The sequence below is a fragment of the Prionailurus bengalensis genome, chromosome D3, assembly GCF_016509475.1.
Source record: "Prionailurus bengalensis isolate Pbe53 chromosome D3, Fcat_Pben_1.1_paternal_pri, whole genome shotgun sequence".
Classification (NCBI taxonomy): domain Eukaryota; kingdom Metazoa; phylum Chordata; class Mammalia; order Carnivora; family Felidae; genus Prionailurus; species Prionailurus bengalensis.
The window spans coordinates 7,988,685-8,008,952 of NC_057356.1; the positions used below are offsets into that span (position 1 = coordinate 7,988,685).

The 20,268-nt window shown below is 41.0% G+C and overlaps 1 protein-coding gene across 2 annotated transcripts in view; it reads left to right on the plus strand.

Moving 5' to 3' along the window:
- ANAPC5 (anaphase promoting complex subunit 5) overlaps positions 1-20,268 on the plus strand; it is a 45,340-nt gene that overhangs the window by 23,512 nt on the left and 1,560 nt on the right. For both annotated transcript variants that reach the window (XM_043557535.1, XM_043557536.1), the window contains exons 8-15: positions 621-702; positions 1,353-1,442; positions 3,603-3,784; positions 4,850-4,985; positions 8,857-8,931; positions 11,646-11,767; positions 12,249-12,356; positions 12,440-12,587. In XM_043557535.1, the coding sequence (XP_043413470.1) occupies positions 621-702; positions 1,353-1,442; positions 3,603-3,784; positions 4,850-4,985; positions 8,857-8,931; positions 11,646-11,767; positions 12,249-12,356; positions 12,440-12,587 (943 nt within the window). The remainder of the gene's footprint in view (positions 1-620; positions 703-1,352; positions 1,443-3,602; positions 3,785-4,849; positions 4,986-8,856; positions 8,932-11,645; positions 11,768-12,248; positions 12,357-12,439; positions 12,588-20,268) is intronic.

Consider the following 20,268-nt stretch of genomic DNA (forward strand, 5'->3'; position numbering starts at 1 on the left):
AGATAAAATTAACAAGTAAAAAGTGATTAACAGTAGTATTTAATTAAACACTACAAGGTGGGTTACAGATTGCATTTCTGTGGGTGTTTTCAGAGGTGACAGCTCAGTAGGGCCAAGGATAGTTGGCTGAATTTCTGCAGATCTTGAGATTAGCTCAGATCTCCCAGATGGAGGGGAACCACGTCAGCAGGAAAAAAATCTCAGAAGTGAGTATCCTCAAAATACTTTTTAAAACTAGTTTTGAAAAAATACAAAATTATCAAATGCCATTGTAAAAAAATTCACATAATGCAGAAGGGAGTGCAGTGAAAAGTGAAATATTGTATCCTCTCCTTGTCCATCCTCCCAGTGGTAGACAATTAAAATAAAAATCTTAGGAGCTGAGATCAAGAAAAGCCCTTCCTTCTTGCCCTTTGTAGTAGAAATCCACCTTAGAAAGGACATGTTCTGTCTCCTCTGTTAATGTTTCTCGCTGGTGGGGGAGGAAGTGCCTCTGAGGGAATAAGGTCATTGTTAGAGCTTCCAACCTCAGATGAATTACCGTACTGATGCCTTCCTGTTAAGATGCTTGAACATGTTTGTGATTGTTAATGAGTTATTAATGTTCGGTCTGTCTCTAGTCAGCAGGCAGAGCTCGCCCTGCAAGAGGCGATTAGGATTGCCCAGGAGTCCAACGATCATGTGTGTCTCCAGCATTGCTTGGTGAGCCATCCCCTCCTGTCTCAGAAGCTTTGCCCCTGTGTTGAGTTGGCCTTCTGAAGGTCCCGTTCGAAATGGGTTGTTTTGCTGTTAGAAGGTCCTTAGCAATGAAGGGAAACTAGTTAGGTGGTTGTGGGAATTCAGAAAGGCAACCCATCATTATCTTTCTTAATTCATGATTTCTATTTTGCTTTGCGGGGGAATTTCTTGTCTACAGATTTTAATGCAAAGCTAACACATTAAACATTGGCATTAACAAAAAAGTGAATACAACACCTAGTAACTTGATGAGACATCCTCTTGTGAAAGTGTAAACACCAAGCATAGGTAGAACACAGACTTCATTGAACAGTCCCTGAGAATCTCGATTTCTCAATTAAAGGCCGTATGGGGGCTTCATGTTTTGTTTTTTTTTTTCCCCTGGGACACTTGCCACTCACTGCTGTCAGAGGTGAAGATCAGTGGTTTGTTTATTTCAGTCTGACAGTTTTAATGTGTTCAATGGTTTTCATTTAGGTTCATACTTCATGAAAGAGAATTTTAGAGGATTTGTCTGTTCTCTTGTTGAATCTTTCTTATAACCACACTGATATTTGAACAGAATGTTAAGCATTATCATAGTTAGGATATATCCTGATGATTTCTCTTACCAGAGCTGGCTGTATGTCCTGGGGCAGAAGAGATCCGATAGCTATGTTCTGCTAGAGCATTCTGTGAAGAAGGCAGTACATTTTGGGTTACCGGTAAGGCTCATCTCCCTGTGAGATTATTTAAATAAATGGTGTGGTTTTGTTCTTGGTAGTTTCATATGACCTTAATTATTAATGAAATCACTAAATTCTATTTGATGGGTTTCTCTCTGCTCCCTTTATCTTAATAACATCTATAAAAGTTCTACTTATCAATTTGATGAGGTCCTTATTTAGTTTATTGATCAACATTGACTTCCACATATTAGAAAAATTTCAGGAAAGGTTTATTTATTTATTTATTTATTTTCAACGTTTATTTATTTTTGGGACAGAGAGAGACAGAGCATGAACGGAGGAGGGGCAGAGAGAGAGGGAGACACAGAATTGGAAACAGGCTCCAGGCTCTGAGCCATCAGCCCAGAGCCTGACGTGGGGCTCGAACTCACGGACCGCGAGATCATGACCTGGCTGAAGTCGGACGCTTAACCGACTGCGCCACCCAGGCGCCCCAAGAAAGGTTTATTTTTAAATCAGGGGTTGGCAAACTCTTCAGCCCATGGGCCAAATCTGGCTTGCTGCTTGCTTTTATATGTCCCTCAAGCTAAGAATGGGTTTTACATTTTTAAATAGTTGCGGGTAAAAACAACAACAACAACAAAGAAGAATATGTGACAGAGACCAAATGTGGCCTGCAAAACCTAAATTATTTACTACCTGGCCCTTTATAGAACATGTTTGCTGATCCTTGTTCCAAAAGCAAACAAAGCCAGGAACCAGTAAACCTGACAGGCACATTTGTCCTTTCTTATTTTGAGTGACAGGGAAGGACCTGAGTTTTAGTCCTTGGTGACAAATACTCAGGGGCAATTAAAGGGCATAGTCTCCACACATGTAGTAGTAATGACGGTCAGAATCTAGATTACTGTTCCTCAAAGAACCTTCTTCTGTCTCAAAAACATCTGCTGACAGCTACATGCACGAAGGGTAGTGAGGCTGTTTAAGCATTCCGTCTTGTGAGGTTTGCAGCAAGGTCCAGAAGAACTGAAAGTAATATGTGTAATAATTTAATGTATATGTTTTCTTAAAATTATAGTTGACACACTGTATATGCTTTTAAAATCTGTAAATTGTCCATTTGACTCATTTTGGGAAAGGAAACTTGTATGTACAGAATTGAATATAATGATAAAAGTAAGATGCCCCTTAAAATAAGTGATAGACATCTTAAGTACAATTTTTTGTTATGAATTTAAGCTGACTTTTTTTTAAGTTTATTTGTTTTGAGAGAGAGTGTGTGTGTGAGAGAGAGAGAGCATGAGCTGGGGAGGAGCAGAGAAAGAGGGAGAGAATCCCAAGCAAGCTCTGTGCGCAGAGCCTGATGCAGGGCTCCATCCCACAGACTGTGAGGTTGTGACCTGAGCTGAAATCAAGAGTCTGATGTTTAACTGAATGAGCCACCCAGGTGCCCCTAAGCTGACTTTTTTTTTTTTCTTTTTAACGTTTTATTTATTTTTGAGACAGAGAGAGACAGAGCATGAACGGGGCAGGGGCAGAGAGAGAGGGAGACACAGAATCGGAAGCAGGCTCCAGGCTCTGAGCCATCAGCCCAGAGCCCGACGCGGGGCTCGAACTCACGGACCGCGAGATCGTGACCTGAGCTGAAGTCGGACGCTTAACCGACTGAGCCACCCAGGCGCCCCTAAGCTGACTTTTTTAAATTGTGCTTTCATCTTTGAAAATTATACCAGAAATTAATGAAAAGATAATTATGCTCATAATAGGCATCCTTTAAAAAGTCTCCTACTCCATAATGTTCCCAGCACTGTTTGACACATACTGCTTTATTTTAATTCTTAGAATATTTTTTTATGATAGGGTCGATACCCATTTTGCAGATGAGGAAGCTGAGGCTGGCTAAGAAGCTAACTGACCCTTAGGTCACAGAATAAATAGCAGAGAAAGTGTTTAAGTTCAAGCCCCTTTTATGTCAAAGCCCTGGCTCTTCCAGGTCTACCATCCGCCTCTCTTCCAGCTCCAGTTTTTCGGGAGCACATTTCATATGGGTTAGGGTCAGGCTGTAGATACTTTCCTTTTAAATAATGCTGTCGGTTTACATGTGCTGAAACGTGAAATATGCCAAATTTCTGAAGAGCAAAACAAATTCTGTCATGTAATCTCTACCTTTCATCATGGGTACATCTGTCCCCTTAGTACCTTGCCTCCCTGGGAATCCAGTCCCTTGTTCAGCAGAGGGCTTTTGCTGGGAAGACTGCAAACAAACTGATGGATGCCCTTAAGGACTCTGACCTCCTGCACTGGAAACACAGCCTGTCAGAGCTCATCGATATCAGCATTGCACAGAAAACAGCCATCTGGAGACTCTATGGCCGCAGGTGGGTCTTCAAGCCAACTGTCTAGGCCAAAGGGGCCATCCTTCCAGCTATGAGCAGAAGCTAGCAGAGTGGTTCTATGAAAGGCCAAACGGGCAAGTCATTTCCGCCTTTGATGAAAGTTGTTCGTGCAGGGGATTAAAGAAAATGCTTATAGTTTTAAAACACTTTATACTTTGCACAAACTTTGTAGAGTTCTTCCCCATGCTCATTCATATTTACTCCTCCCAACTGCTCTGTGAGGTCACTGGTCATTGAGCTCTCAGGTTCACACATCTGATCCGCCCAAGATCACAGATGTCATTAGCAAGTGACAGAGCCAAGGCTGAGACCCAGGTGGTCTGGCTCCAAGCACCATGCCCCTGTGATCTGGGATGGGAATCTCTGGAATGTCGCTTCCTGTCCATGGGAGGCATGAGCCACATTTGCTCAGGTTGGGCTTCCCCGTTAGCCAAGGTGTGTTCTCTGAAGTGTCTCTAGTCCCAGGTTTAATTTTCCATTTGGCTTCCTTTAGCTTGGAAATCAACTTCTTGAACGAGGTTTTTAATCCTGGAGCCCTGTCACTACCTCACCTCCCACCTAGACAGTCTGCTCTTTCTAGGAATTTGCTAATGAAAGGAAGTGCCTCCTTCAGCAGTCTTGTTTTTGTGCTCGAGATGATTTTTTGGCATGATGCGCTTTGAGACAGCTGCGAACACTGGCCACTGCTTGCATTGCCAGAGCAGATGGTGCCAGGATGGCATCGGGTCTGAATTTATCCGTGAAAACTAATTAACACGCTGTGACCACAGGGAAAATTAGAGGCAGTTGGGGGGTCTACGGCTTGGAACTTCCGGTTGTACCATAACCTCTCCATGTTTCCTTTGGGGCTGCACACCCAGGGTGCTTTTCTGCTTTCCCTACGCTGAGGGCAGGAGGGCGGGCGGTGGGAGGCAGCTGCTCCTATGAAGCCAGAGCCTGCAGAGGGCCTTAGCTCCCTTCCATTCCCACTCAAGTAGTTGTGGGGTGTGGCTGAGGGGAGCCTGGGGCTCTCGACTGAAGGGAATTCCTTCCCGTGTCCTCGCCCAGCACCATGGCGCTGCAGCAAGCCCAGATGTTGCTGAGCATGAACAGCCTGGAGGCCGTGAATGCGGGTGTGCAGCAGAACAACACAGAGTCGTTTGCCGTCGCCCTCTGCCACCTCGCAGAGCTGCACGCAGAGCAGGTAGGCTGGTGGCTGGGCCTCCGTGCTCCCGGAGCAGTGGGGGTTCTGCCGTTTCTTTCCTCTGCTGCTGGGGAAAAGCACTGGGTATGTCTTGGACAGGTCTGGTCGGATGCAGGGGGCAGAAAGGGTAAAATCCCGTCAGTGGAGATGGACTGGGTGTGGAGTCTACAAAGCTTGTTGAACTCGGGATCTCTTGTGGCATCGGCAAGGAGAATAAGAGGTCAGCTGTTTTTATGTCACAATTGGAATAAAAAGGAGTCTTTGAAACTTAAGGTAGTAGAGCTATGTATGTTTATAGGAGCTGGGAAAGCATAGTAGAAGTATTGCTGAAATGATAATAGCTAATGTTTCATGTACCTTTGTTCTGTGCCAGGCCCTGTGCTTGGTTTTTTACTTGTATTATCTTACCGAATCCTTATAATAGCACCATTATTCTCAGCCTTATTAGTCTCCCTATTTCACAGAACAAGAAACTGAGATCCAGGGAGCTAAGTCCTATATCTACACCAGTTAATGTTAAGTCTCCAGCCCAAGTCTGATTGGCTCCTAAGAAGGACGGTGGGAATTGGATGTAACCTTGTAATTTTACAGGATTGTGTTTATAGGGGATTGATTAAAGGGTTTGTCATGCTGCTCTAGGCTTTCTCTCTCCTTTGCTCCAAAATGTCTCCTTTCATGGGAAAGGAGTCAGGGAAACCTCTTACCCAAGCGCTGTATCTCAGTAAACACTGCCTTGGCTACAAGTGCATTTCCTTGATCATATAACATTTCTCCACTTCTCTGTGGCATCCATTATTGTTAGGTTGTATGATAGCACTCAGTATTCCCTAATCTGCAGCCTGAGGATCTATGGATGGTGTCCACCCTTTCAGAAGTCTATAAATACTTCCCTCCACTAAACTTATTTTAGCATTTTACTCTCCTTTCGGTATCTCTGGAGACAAAGGGGATGGATGGACTCTGGCTGATGGGTCCCACATGCACCTTCATCAGCTGCCTTCTTCCTGCACCTGGGAAGCATCACCCACACTTTCTGACAGCAAAACAGCTGCCAGCTAGCTGCACTTGCCATTTGCTTTCCCCAGGAATCTGCACGTTCATCTCATTCTTGGTTCTCCCCCACCCGCTTAATGACACTGGAACCTCTTTAACATCTCTTTTCCTCTCCTGGTACCATGGTTAAGTGGAGCAACTGGTAATGAATGAGTCGGTGAACCTTTAGTTAAGTATTTGGTATGAGCCTCGTGCGACTTTTTTTCCCCAACAACTTCATTGAGATATAATTCACACGCCACTTTAAGTTTTCCCATATGGCTATTTGAAGTCAGATTCTCCCCACCAACCCCAGCCTTACACAGTGGATAACTTCCTTTCAATTCCCTTTGAGTTATGTAGGATAGAAAGGATTTTTTTTTTCTTCTGGACTGAAAATCTACTTAAAAAAATCTTAGTCTTGGCTCAATGTCTAAACCCTGAAGCTTTCTCCAAGGCCAATTATTAGACGTCTATGATTCTTCCTGGGGGATTTTTCTTGCTGTTGGATCTGTATTAGTATTTCCATCTTCATCTCCCTTATATCCCTAGGCTTATGTGAAAAATCTGCTGACCCATCATTGCCTGGCTCCAGTGGCCAGGATGTGTTGGGAAACTTTAGTATTGCACAGCTACAACATAGGCAGTGGCTTCTTCTTTTTTTAAAAAAGTTTTATTAATGTTTCTTTGTTTTTGAGAGAGAGAGAGAGAGAGAGAGAAACAGATCGTGAGTGGGGGAGGGGCAGAGAGAGAGGGAGATACAGAATCTGAAGCAGGCTCCAGGCTCTGCGCTGTCCACATGGAGCCCTATGTGGGGCTTGAACCTATGAGCCGTGAGATCATGACCTGAGCCGTAGTCAGATGCTTAACCGACTGAGCCACCCAGGGCTCCTAGGCAGTGGCTTCTTAATTTCAATTCAGTCTCCTCCCGCCTTCTCCTCAATCCGTCTTGGAAAGACTTTTCTAGTATTAGAACATCAACCAGGTAGCTGTACCCACAGGGCTGATGATTGTCACATTTTTAATTATACACATTAGGGAGGCACCTGTGAAATTGAGTTGGCCAACTGTGGAGAAGACAGCTTTATCATGAGTCTCCATTTGCTCTTTTATTTCCTTTATGTGTGCTTTGAATTGTGTTCTGAAATTGACCTCCAAATAAACTGGGTGCTGCTGTACTTTGGTATGGCCATGACTTGGGCGTGAGTGAACCTACAAAAAAGTTACAGGGTCTGAATTGCTGTTCCTGACCTTCCTCCTGTAACTCAGAGGAAGTACTAAGACAGCCAGCCTCTTGCTCTTTTTGTGTGATTCTAGACCATCTGGTATTCCTCTTCCAGCCTAAGGAGAGGCAGGTCGCAGTGGGGGTGTTTTGGGGGATACTGCAATGTGTGTCTCTCTACTTGGCCTAAAGTTTTGACAACCCACCTCGATCCACATGCCCAACTCCCTCTGGCAGTCAATGGAAATCATTGGCAAGACTGGCCAGTTAAAAGTCCTAAGAATAAAAAGATTATTCACGTTGTATTATAATTCAGTGTAAGTTCTACTTAATTTACTTCAAATGAAAGTTCACTTTTGGTCTAACTGAGCTTCTATGTAGACAGAAGGTATATCATCTAATCAAAGGATTAGGACACATTGAAAAGCTTTTGGAGTCAATAAGAAACATTGCAGGAACATAAGGGTATAAAAAAAGATGAATACGTATTCACAGAAAAAATATAAATGACCAGAGAACATGAAAAATTTTCAATCTAGTCATTAAAGAAATTCATGTTAATACAGTGAAATACTAGTTTCACCAATCAAATAGGCAACGCTTAAAAATTGTGGTAGGAGAAAGACATAGAAGGCTGTTACGAAAGTTCTCAGTACATTTCCGGAGGGTAATTTAGCAATGTGTATCAAAGGGCTTAGGAGTGCCTACCATTTGACCAGCCAGTTCCACTTCAAAGGTCTTATCCTAAGGAAAGGACTGGACAAGTGGACAGTTACACAAAGATGTGTGCACCAGGATATTCGCTGTAGCATCCTTAAAATAGAAAAAATTAGAAACAACCAAACTATCCCAAACTAGGAGGTCATTTAGATATATCATAGTTCATTTACCTAATAAAATACTATGATGATATAACTTTGTATTTGTTAACACTGGAAAGATTGATTCAGTCAAAAAATATGCCTACCATGTAGTAAACAGTGTTCTGGGTAATTTACAAAAATAGTACGTATGCCTTTTTTTAGAATATGTGTATGTTTTTATTTATGTGCATAAGAGAAGTTTAGAAGGATATGTGCCCAAACATTCCTGTGATTATCTTTGGTGAAACTAAAATTGGCCTTTTTCTTATTGTTTACATGTATTTTGTAAGTTTTTTTCCTAGAGTGAACATACATTCATTACATGTGTAATTAAAAAAAAAATTTAGGGGGTGGCTCATCAGTTAAATATCCAACTTTGGCTCAGGTCATATTCTCACGGTTGGTAAGTTCAAGCCCCACGTCGGGCTCTGTGCTGACAGCCCAGAGCTTGGACCCTGCTTCAGACTCTGTGCTTCCCTCTTTCTCTGCCCCTCCCCCACCCACTCTCTGTCTCTCCCTCTCTCTCAAAAATGAATAAGCGTTAAAAAAATGTAAAAAAAATTTTTAATGAACAAAATATACTAGAACCTAAAAAAAAAAAAAAAAAATGACCCCCTGATGTATGACAGTCTCTGCTTCATGTCTTCTAGGGTGCTGTACCACAAGCAGGTGAATCATAGCAACATCCTGTGAGTGGCGTAGCAGATGTAGTTTCAACACAGGTGTGTTCATCAGTTCGTGTGTTTCCATTTAGGGCTGTTTTGCCGCAGCTTCGGAAGTGTTGAAGCACTTGAAGGAACGATTCCCGCCGAATAGTCAGCATGCCCAGGTAATCTAACTTTTGCATGGCATCCAATTTATTTCCGAGGAGACCGTTTTTACTGTATTGTTGTCAGAGTGGAATATTTTAAGGCCTCCTCTCGGTTTCTTGTGTCTTGGTTCCTTTCTGTGTCATCTGTGCATTGAGGTCAATATAGATGCATACCGGCCTCTAAGCTCTGTGCAAGGCAGAGAATGGGCGCCTGGGTGGCTTAGTCGTTTGAGTGTTTGACTCTTGATTTTGGCTCAGGTCATGATCTCAGGATTTGTGGGATTGAGCCCCGCATCGGGCTCCATGCTGATAGCACAGAGGCTGCTTGGGATTCTCTCTCTCCCTGTCTGCCTCTCCCACACTTGCTCTCTCTCTCTCTCTCTCTCTCTCAAAATAAATAAATAAACTTTTAAAAAATAAAAAGAAGGCAGAGGGATGCATGGGTGGCTCAGTTGGTTAAGTGTTTGACTTTGGCTCAGGTCATGATCTCACAGTTCTTGAGTTTGAGCCCCATGTTGGGCTCTGTGCCGACAGCTCAGAGCCTGGAGCCTGCTTGGGATTCTGTGTCTCCCTCTCTCTGCCCCTCCCCCACTTGCGTGCATGCACATGTGCGCTCACTCGCTCTCTCCCTCTCCCTCTCTCAAAAATAAGCAAATATTAAAAAAAAAAAAAAAAAAGAAGGCAGAAAAATAAACTCTGATACAAGATTTAAAGATTTATTTAGGGAACTTTTTTTCTCTCTGTCTTCATAGTTTTAAGTTTGTATTCCTTATATCTCTAACTGGAAATAAGAAAAGAAAATCATCCATGTCCATGGACAGATCAAGAATTAGGTCTCAGTTTGGTGCTGTGTCTCTTACTTGGCAACTCTAATCTCTTCCTCCCAGAATTAAATAACCTTTGGGAAGATGTTGTGCCCAGAGGGAATTGAATTAATTGTATAAAGCAGTCCCAGGCCCTGTGTTCCTTATTGCACTTTATCTATCTCTAATGGGGCTGAGAAACCTGTTACAGGAGCCCCTTCTTCTTCCCTCCCTTTCCAAGTTTAGTCTTCAATGGATTAGAGAATTTGAAATCTTAAGAGACCATGGCCTGGGAGTCTCCTAGTGCTGGTCACTGAGGCTGCCACTCCCACAGGTTGTTGGCTCCGTGGCATTAGCTATAGTGTGGGTGCCCCTCTGCCTGTGAAGTGTGCTTGGGCCTCATCGCTGCCTTCAGCAGGCTATGATCTGAATTCAAAGTGCCCAGCTGGGAAGGTGGTCTGCACATAAGATAGAAGATGGGAGATGATAGCACCTAAGGATGATGTGGGAACGAAAGAATTAAGGTGGTTCTGTGGCAGTGCTAATGCAATGGAACAGTTTTGGTGACAGTTCTAGCTGTTGAAGAAAAAAAAAAGGCAATTCACAGTTCACAGAAAAAACATATGGCCAATAGGTATATGATAAGATGCTCAGCCTGGCTGGCAGTCAGGGAAATACCAGACAACAGTAATGAGATATTTCATACCTGTCAGATTGGCCAAAGGTAGAATATCTGACAGTACCAAGTGTTGGCAAGGATATTACTGGTGGGAAGTATAAATTGGTATAACCCACTTGAAGAACAAATGGGCACTGTATGGAATTGAAGTTGTGTATGTCCTCCACCCGTGTTTCCACTGCTTGCTGTAGACCTGACATAAACTCTTGCACCAGCAGAGATGCACGAGAATGTTGATTGCAGCATTGTTCAGAAGAGTGAAAAATTGGCACTACCTAAATACTCATCATTGTGAGAACAGATATTCGTATAATTGAGAACTATTCGTTAGTGGAAAGGATGAACTAGAGCTACTTGTATTAACATGTGTAAGTCTGGGGGGTGGGAGGGAGGGGAAAGTGGGTGATGGACATTGAGGAGGGCACCTGTTGGGATGAGCACTGGGTGTTGTATGGAAACCAATTTGGCAATAAATTTCATATTGAATAAAACACACACACACACACACACACACACACACACACAAAAATACTGTCCCAGAAAAATACTGTTGAGCTTAAGAGCAAGTTGTCAAAGGATACATAAAGTATAGCGGTATTTACTTTCTGCAAAATTTAAAAACCTACAAGATCATACCATATATTGTTTAAGGGTAAGAATATATGCTGTAATAGTATAAAAACATGAATGGGAATGATAAACACCAAATCAGGTGCTTACTTTGGTTTTATTTATTTATTTGTTTGTTTGTTTTTGAGAGAGAGAAAAAGAAGGCGCCAGTGAGCAAGGGGCAGAGAAAGAGAGAATCCCAGGAGGGGCAGAGAGAGACAGAGAGAGAGACAGAGAGAGAGAGAGGGAGAGAGAGACAGAGAGAAGCGGGGCTCATGTTTACCCAATGCGGGACTCAGACTCACAAACCATTAGATCATGACCTGAGCTGAAATCAGACACTTAACAACTGAGACACCCAGGTGCCCCAGGTGCTTACTTTGGATAAAGAAAGAGAGGAATGGAATTTGCAAAAGACTTCGTTAGTATGCAGTAATATCTGAAGCAAATCAAAATGTTGTGTTTTGACAAAGTTGGTGATTGGCACACATGTGTTTGTTACTTTATTCTTAGGGCTTTTTTACATCCTTGAAATATTTATAAAAAATTTTTAAATCTCAAAAATGCTGAAATATTTTTATATCTGTTGAATAACGAGGTGAACACTTGCATTTTGTCGTCAATTTTTTTTTTCTTATTAGCTATGGATGCTATGTGATCAAAAAATACAGTTTGACAGAGCAATGAATGATGGCAAATACCATTTGGCTGACTCACTTGTTACAGGAATCACAGCTCTTAACAGCATAGAGGGTGTATACAGGTAAGAAACTTTGAAGATTCCAGCCCCAGAATAAGGTAGTTCTTAAATGGCTTTATTCTTATTTTTGTGTGGATTAATTTATTAACTTTAGCTTAGGAAAAAACTTTTTTTTCCTATTTATTACAGGAAATTAGAAAATACAGATGAGTAATAGGGAGAAAATAAGTATCACCCAGAGAAAATCACGAACGTTCTAATATCTGTAATTCCAGACTTGTTTTTTTTCTTGTGTGTGTGTGTGGGGGGGGGTGCCGGGAGGGGTGTATACACACGTGTTTACACACACACACACACACACACACACACACATGCACACTTTTTTTTCTCCTCTATTAACAAAAATTGTATCAGGCAAAGTTCTTCCCCTTGGGAGGTTTACAGTCTAATTGAGGAAGTAGAGATTGTAACCCTGAAAGTGACTATACTTGCAACCCTGGTAAAATATCAGCATAACCATTTGTTTATTTTGTTTCTGTGTCAGAAAAGCAATTGTACTACAAGCTCAGAACCAAATGTCAGAGGCGCACAAGCTTTTGCAAAAATTGTTGATTCATTGTCAGAAAATCAGGAATACAGAAATGGTGATCAGGTAAGGGAAGTCCCTTGAACATTTCCTACAGGTGGTCCTTTGTGCTGGATCTTCTCATCCCATGTCTTCCTCTTTGTGGGCAGTGTCCTGCTGTCTGTGGCCGAGCTATACTGGCGGTCTTCCTCCCCTACCATCGCGCTGCCTGTGCTCCTGCAGGCTCTGGCCCTCTCCAAGGAGTACCGGTTACAGTACTTGGCCTCCGAAACGGTGCTGAACTTGGCTTTTGCTCAGGTAAGCTGATCTCTGTTTTTATAGCACATATTTGTGCTCAAGAACTGCTTAGTCTGTTACTGCTTTTTGGTTTTGAAAGGGATAATAATGAGCTTTGACTTCTTAATACTGAAGTCTGGGAATACAGTCTCATTGTGTAAGCCCTCCAGGAAGTCTGAAGCTGTGAACCTGGTGGCTATACCGAGCTGTGTATCTAATAAAGGGGATGCACCCATTCATCGAGGACACTTGCATCATATTAATGATTTAGCTGGCCCAGAGCTCTGCTTGATTAACAAGGGGATAAGTAAAGAAGAGGAAGTTGTGTGTTCATTGAAAGGTTTTGGAAGTTAAAAGGTATTTTATGTTTGTTTACTGTCTCCCCCTGAGGAATGTAAAGGCCGTGAGAAAAGGGACTTTGTTTTCTCCTTGCTGTATCTTCTGGTACCTAGTAGGACCTCTACATAATAGGCTTTTAATAAATATTTATTGAATGAATGCATTTTGAACTCACTGGCGCTAGGAGAATTTACTAACTAAAGCAGAGATTTCCCAAACCATGCATTAGATTAATTAGGAAGGGGCACCTGCGTGGCTCAGTCCGTTGAGTGTCAGACTCTTGATTTTGGCTCGAATCATGTTTTACATTATGGTTTGTGGGTTCAAGCCCTGCATTGGGCTGGCTCTGTGCTGACATCGTGGAGCCTGCTTGGGATTCTCTATCTTCCTGGTCTCTCTCTTCCTACCCTGCTCGTGCTTTTTCCTTCTCTCTCAAAATAAATAAATAAACTTTACAGAAAGAAAGAAAAGGGGCACCTGGGTGGCTCAGTTGGCTGAGCATCTGACTTCCGCTCAGGTCATGATTTCAAGGTTTGTGAGTTTGAGCCCCAGACAGCCTGTTGGTGCAGGGCCCGCTTCAGATCCTATGTCCCCCCATCTCTCTGCCTCTTCCCTGCTTATGCTCTCTCTCTCTCTCTCAAAAAATAAACAAAACATTAAAAAAAAGAAGCAAGAAAAGAAATTGGGAAGATTTAAAAAATATCTACATATCTGGGGGCACCTGGGTGGCTCAGTTGGTTAAGCATCCGACTTCAGCTCAAGTCATGATCTTGCAGTTCCTGGTTCAAGTCCCACATCAGGCTCTCTGCTATGAGCACAGAGCCCGCTTTGGATCCTGATCGTGTCTCCCTCTTTCTCTGCCCCTCCTCCACTTGTGCTTTCCTTCTCTCAAAAATAAATAAACATTAAAAAAAATCTACATATCTGGCTTTGCCTTGAAACATGGAGTCAGAATCTCTAGGGAAGGAGCAGAGGACTCTAATCTGTTTTCCAGCTCTAGTGATTTTTTTTCTCAATTAAGATAAAATTCACATAACATAAAATTTACCATTTTAATCATTTTAAAGGGTACAATTCAGTGGTTTTAAGAATATTTACAGTGTTTTGCAGCCATCAACACTGTTTAATTTCAGAACATCTTCATCATTCCGAAAAGAAACCTGGACTCATTAAGTAGTAACTCCCATTAACCACCAAGCTACTTTCTGTCTCTGTGGGTTTGCCTATTCCGGATCTTTCATATAAATGGAATCATACAATATCTGGCCTTATGTAGTCTGTCTTCTTCACTTAGTAAGATGTTTTCAGGGTTCATTCATGTTGAATGGGACATTCAGCATGTGTCACTGCTTCATTCCTTTTATTATTTATTTATTCTTTTATTCCTTTATTTATTTTAAGTTTATTTATTTATTTTGAGAGAGAGTGCCAAAGAGAGGAGAGAGAGAATCCAAAGCAGGCTCCACACTATCAGTGTGGAGCCTCAAGCGGGACTCAAACCCATGAACTGTGAGATCATGACCTGAGCTGAAATGAAGAGTGGGAAGCTTAACCGACTGAGCCACCCAGGTGCCCCGCTTCATTCCTTTTAATGGCTGAATAATACTCCATTGGATGGATAGACTACATTTTGTCCATCTGTTGGTAGACATTTGGGTCAGCTATTATAAATAGCTGCTTTAAAAAATTATTTTAAATTGTTTATTTATTGAGAGAGAGAAGGAGAGAGAATATCCCAAGCACGCTTTGCACTGTCAGCACAGAGCCCAACTTGGAGCTAGATCCCACTAGATCCCATGAACTATGAGATCATGATGTGAGCTGAAATCAAGAGTCAGATGCTTAACCAACTGAGCCACCCAGGTGCCCCTGAATAGCTGCTTTTAATATTCACATATAAGTTTTTGTGTAGTTACATGTTTTCATTTCTCTTGGACTTACTTAAGAGTAGAATTGCTGGGTCATATGATAATTCCATATCTAACTTTTTGTGGAACCACCAAACTTCCACAGTGACTGCACCATCTCTTCTCACCAGCAATGTATGAAGGTTCCGGTTTTTCCATGTGCTTGCCAGTACTTGTTATTTTCCTTTTTTTTTTTTTTTTTTTTTTGGTATTATACCCATCTGACTATAAAGTTCTCATTGTGGTTTTGATTTGTATTTTTCTAATAACTCATGATATTGAGCATCTTTTTGTGTGCTCTTGGCCATTTGTATATATTCTTTGGAGACACGTCTAAGTCCTTTATCCACTTTTTAATTGGGTTATTGTCTTTTTGATGTTCAGTTGTAAGATTGTTTTGTATATTCTGAATACTAGACCCTTGTCAGATATATGATTTGGAAATATGTTCTTTTCTCGGGGTTGTCTTTTTACTTTCTTGATCATGTCCTTTGATGCACTAAAGTTTTAAAATTTGATGAAATCCAATTTATCCTTTTTTTTCTTTTGCTGCTTGTGCTTTTTTTTTTTTTAAGTTCTTTGTTTTTTGTTTTTTTGGTTTACTTATTTTTGAGAGAGAGAGAGAAAGAGCACAGGCAGGGGAGGGCCAGGGAGAGAGGGAGACACAGAATCCAAAGCAGGCTCCAGGCTCTGAGCTGTCAGCACAGAGCCTCTCAGAGCCTGACATGAGGATTGAACTCATGAGCCATGAGATCATGACCTGAACTGAAGTCAGAACTCAACTGACTGAGCCACCCAGGCACCCCTGTTGCTTGTGCTTTTGATGTTCACCTTAAGAAACTGTTGCTTAATCCAAGTTCACAAAGATTTATACTTATGTTTCCTTCTAAGGTTTTGAATAGTTTTAGCTCTTCCATTTAGGTCTTTGATCAATTTAGAGTTAATTTTTTTTAAGTTTATTTATTTATTTTGAGAGAGGGAGAGAGCAGGGGAGGGGCAGAGAGAGAGGGGAGGGAGAATCCCAAGCAAACAAACCCTAAGATCATGACCCAAGCCAAAATCAAGATTCAGATGCCCAACCAACTGAGCCACCCAACTGCCCTATTTTTGAGTTAATTTTTATATATGGCGTGAGGTAGGAGTCCAGCTTTATTCTTTCATATATGGATATCCCGGTGTCAAAGCACTACTTGTTGAAAACAGTGTTCTTTTCCCATTGAGTAGTCTTGGCATCCATGTCAAAAATATTGATCATTAATGTATGGATTTATTTCTGCACTCTCAGTTCTATTCCATTGGTCTGTCCTTATGATAATACCACACTGTTTGATTATTATATCTTTGTAGTAAATTTAAAATTAGGATGGAAGTAAGAGTTCTCTAATTTTGTGCTTCTTTTTTCAAGATCATTTTGGCTATTGGTATTCTCTTGCAATTCCATATGAATTTTAGAATAGCTTGTCCATTTCAGTAAAAATAGTATTTAGAGTTTTGATAAGGAATGTGTTACATCTGTAGATGAATTTGGAGAGTGTTACCATCTTCACACTATTAAATCTTCCAGTCCATTAACACAGGCTGTCTTTTTTTTTTTTTAGGTCTTCTTTAATTTCTTTTTCTTTTCTTTTTTTTTTTTTAAAGTTTACTTATTTATTTTGAGGCAGGGAGGAGCAGAGAGAGAGGAAGGGAGAGAGAGAATCCTAAGCAGGTTCTTTGCTGCCAGCGCAGAGCCCAGTGTGGGGATCGAACTCACGAACCATGAGATCATGATCTGAGCCAAAATCAGGAGTTGGATGCTTAACGAGCTGAGTCACCCAGGTGCCCTAGGTCTTCTTTTTAGTCTTTTATTTTATTTATTTATTTTGAGAGGAGAGAGAGCAAGCAGGGGAGGGGCAGAGAGAGAGAGAATCCCAAGCAGACTCCACACTGTTAGTGCAGAGCCCGATGCAGGGCTTGAACGCACGAATGGTGAGATCATGACCCGAGCTGAAATCAAGAGTTGGATGCTTAACCGACTGAGCCATCCAGGTGCTCCCCCTGCCCCCCAGGTCTTCTTTCATATCTTCAATAGTGTCTTCTAGTTTTCAGTGTACAATTCTTACAGTTTCTTAGTTAAATTTATTCCTAAGTATTTTATTCTTTTTGATGCTATCATAAATGGAATTTTAAAAATTAATTTTATTTTTGGATTGTTCATTGCTAGTGTATATTGATCTTACATCCTGCAACTTTGCTGAACTTGTTTAATACCTGTTACAGGTTTTTAAGGATTCTTTAGAAGTTTTCTGTATATAAGATCATGTAACTCTGCAAATACAGAGTTTTACTTCTTCCATTGCAATTCGAATGCCTTTCATTTCTTTTTCTTGCCCAATTGCCCCATGTAGAACTTTCAGAACAGTGCTGAATAGAAGCGGCAAGAATGTACATACTTGTTTTTGCTCCTGATCTTAGGGGCATGATTTCAGTCTTTTTTTTCTTTTTTTATTTCTTCCTGTTAATGTACTTTATTTATTTATTTATTTATTTATTTATTTATTTATTTAATATATGAAATTTATTGTCAAATTGGTTTCCATACAACACCCAGTGCTCATCCCAAAAGATGCCCTCTTCAATGCCCATCACCTCCCCTCCCCTCCCTCCCACCCCCATCAACCCTCAGTTTGTTTTCAGTTTTTAAGAGTCTCTTATGCTTTGGCTCTCTCCCACTCTAACCTCTTTTTTTTTTTTTTTTTTCCTTCCCCTCCCCCATGGATTTCTGTTAAGTTTCTCAGGAGGATCCACATAAGAGTGAAAACATATGGTATCTGTCTTTCTCTGTATGGCTTATTTCACTTAGCATCACACTCTCCAGTTCCATCCACGTTGCTACAAAGGGCCATATTTCATTCTTTCTCATTGCCATGTAGTACTCTATTGTGTATATAAACCACAGTTTCTTTATCCATTCAAATGTCAGTTGATGGACATTTAGGCTGTTTCCATCATTTGGCTATTGTTGAGAGTGCTGCTATAAACATTGGGGTACAAGTGCCCCTATGCATCAGTACTCCTGTATCCCTTGGGTAAATTCCTAGCAGTGCTACAGCTGGGTCATAGAGTAGGTCTATTTTTAATTTTTTGAGGAACCACCACACTGTTTTCCAGAGCGGCTGCACCAGTTTGCATTCCCACCAACAGTGCAAGAGGGTTCCCGTTTCTCCACATCCTCTCCAGCATCTATAGTCTCCTGAATTGTTCATTTCGGCCACTCTGACTGGCGTGAGGTGATATCTGAGTGTGGTTTTGATTTGTATTTCCCTGATGAGGAGCGATGTTGAGCATCTTTTCATGTGCCTGTTGGCCATCTGGATATCTTCTTTAGAGAAGTGTCTATTCATGTTTTCTGCCCATTTCTTCACTGGATTATTTGTTTTTTTGGGTGTGGAGTTTGGTGAGCTCTTTATAGATTTTGGATACTAGCCCTTTGTCCGATATGTCATTTGCAAATATCTTTTCCCATTCCGTTGGTTGCCTTTTAGTTTTGTTGATTGTTTCCTTTGCTGTGCAGAAGCTTTTTATCTTCATGAGGTCCCAATAGTTCATTTTTGCTTTTAATTCCCTTGCCTTTGGAGATATGTCAAGTAAGAAATTGCTGCGTGTGAGGTCAGAGAGGTCTTTTCCTGCTTTCTCCTCTAGGGTTTTGATGGTTTCCTGTCTCACATTCAGGTCCTTTATCCATTTTGAGTTTATTTTTGTGAATGGTGTAAGGAAGTGGTCTAGTTTCATTCTTCTGCATGTTGCTATCCAGTTCTCCCAGCACCATTTGTTAAAGAGACTGTCTTTTTTCCATTGGATGTTCTCTCCTGCTTTGTCAAAGATTAGTTGGCCATACTTTTGTGGGTCTAGTTCTGGGGTTTCTATTCTATTCCATTGGTCTATGTGTCTGTTTTTGTGCCAATACAATGCTGTCTTGATGATTACAGCTTTGTAGTAGAGGCTAAAGTCTGGGATTGTGATGCCTCCTTCTTTGGTCTTCTTCAAAATTACTTTGGCTATTCGGGGCATTTTGTGGTTCTATATGAATTTTAGGATTGCTTGTTCTAGCTTCGAGAAGAATGCTGTGCAATTTTGATTGGGATTGCATTGAATGTGTAGATAGCTTTGGGTAGTATTGACATTTTAACAATACTTATTCTTCCAACCCATGAGCATGGAATGTTTTTCCATTTCTTTATATCTTCTTCAATTTCCTTCATAAGCTTTCTATAGTTTTCAGCATACAGATCTTGTACATCTTTGGTTAGATTTATTCCTAGGTATTTTATGCTTCTTGGTGCAATTGTGAATGGGATCAGTTTATTTGTCTTTCTGTTGCTTCATTATTAGTGTATAAGAATGCAACTGATTTCTGTACATTGATGTTGTATCCTGCAACTTTGCTGAATTCATGTATCAGTTCTAGCAGACTTTTGGTGGAGTCTATCGGATTTTCCATGTATAATATCATGTCATCTGCAAAAAGTGAAAGCTTGACTTCATCTTTGCCAATTTTGATGCCTTTGATTTCCTAGCACTTCCAACACTATGTTAAACAACAGCGGTGAGAGTGGACATCCCTGTCGTGTTCAGTCTTTCATTTTTAACTATGATGTTAACTGTGGATTTTGCATAGATGCACTGGTACTAAGTTGAGGAAGTTCCCTTCTACTCCTGAATATTTTTATCATGAAAAGGTGTTGGGGTTTTGTGAAATGCTTTTTCTATATCAATTGAGTAGATCATGTGGTATTTTTCCTTTATTCTATTAATATTGTATATTACATTGATTTTTTTTACATATTGAACTACTGTTGCATTCTTGGGATAAATCCTACTTGATTATGATGTATGATTTTTGTTTATTTGAGAGAGTGAGTGGGGGAGGGGCAAAGGGAGAGAGAATCTTAAGCAGGCTTCATGGCCAGCACAGACCCCAGTGTGGGGCTCGATGCAAGACTTGATCTCACAACTGTGAGATTATGACCTGAGCCAAAATCAAGAGTTAGACACTTCACCGACTGAGCCACCCAGGTGCCCCGTGTATGATCCTTTTAATATGCTATTTGATTTGGTTTGCTAGTATTTGTTGAGGATTTTTGCATGTGTATTCATAAGGGATATTGGTCTGTAGTTTTCTTTCCTTATGATATCTTTATTTTGCTTTGGTATTAGGGCAACAGTGGCCTTACAAAGTGAGTTCCTTTCTCTTCTATTTTTGGAAGAATGAGAAGGATTGGTGTTAATTCTTCTTTAAATGTTTCGTAGAATTTACCAAGTTCTGTTCTTTGGTGTATATGTGTTTATAATTGTGTCTTCTTGATGAATTGACCCATTAGCAGTATATAATGCCCTTTGTCTTTTGTAACAGTTTTTGACTTAAAGTCTGTTTTGTTTGATGTAAGTGTAGTCACTCCAGCTATCTTCTGGCTACT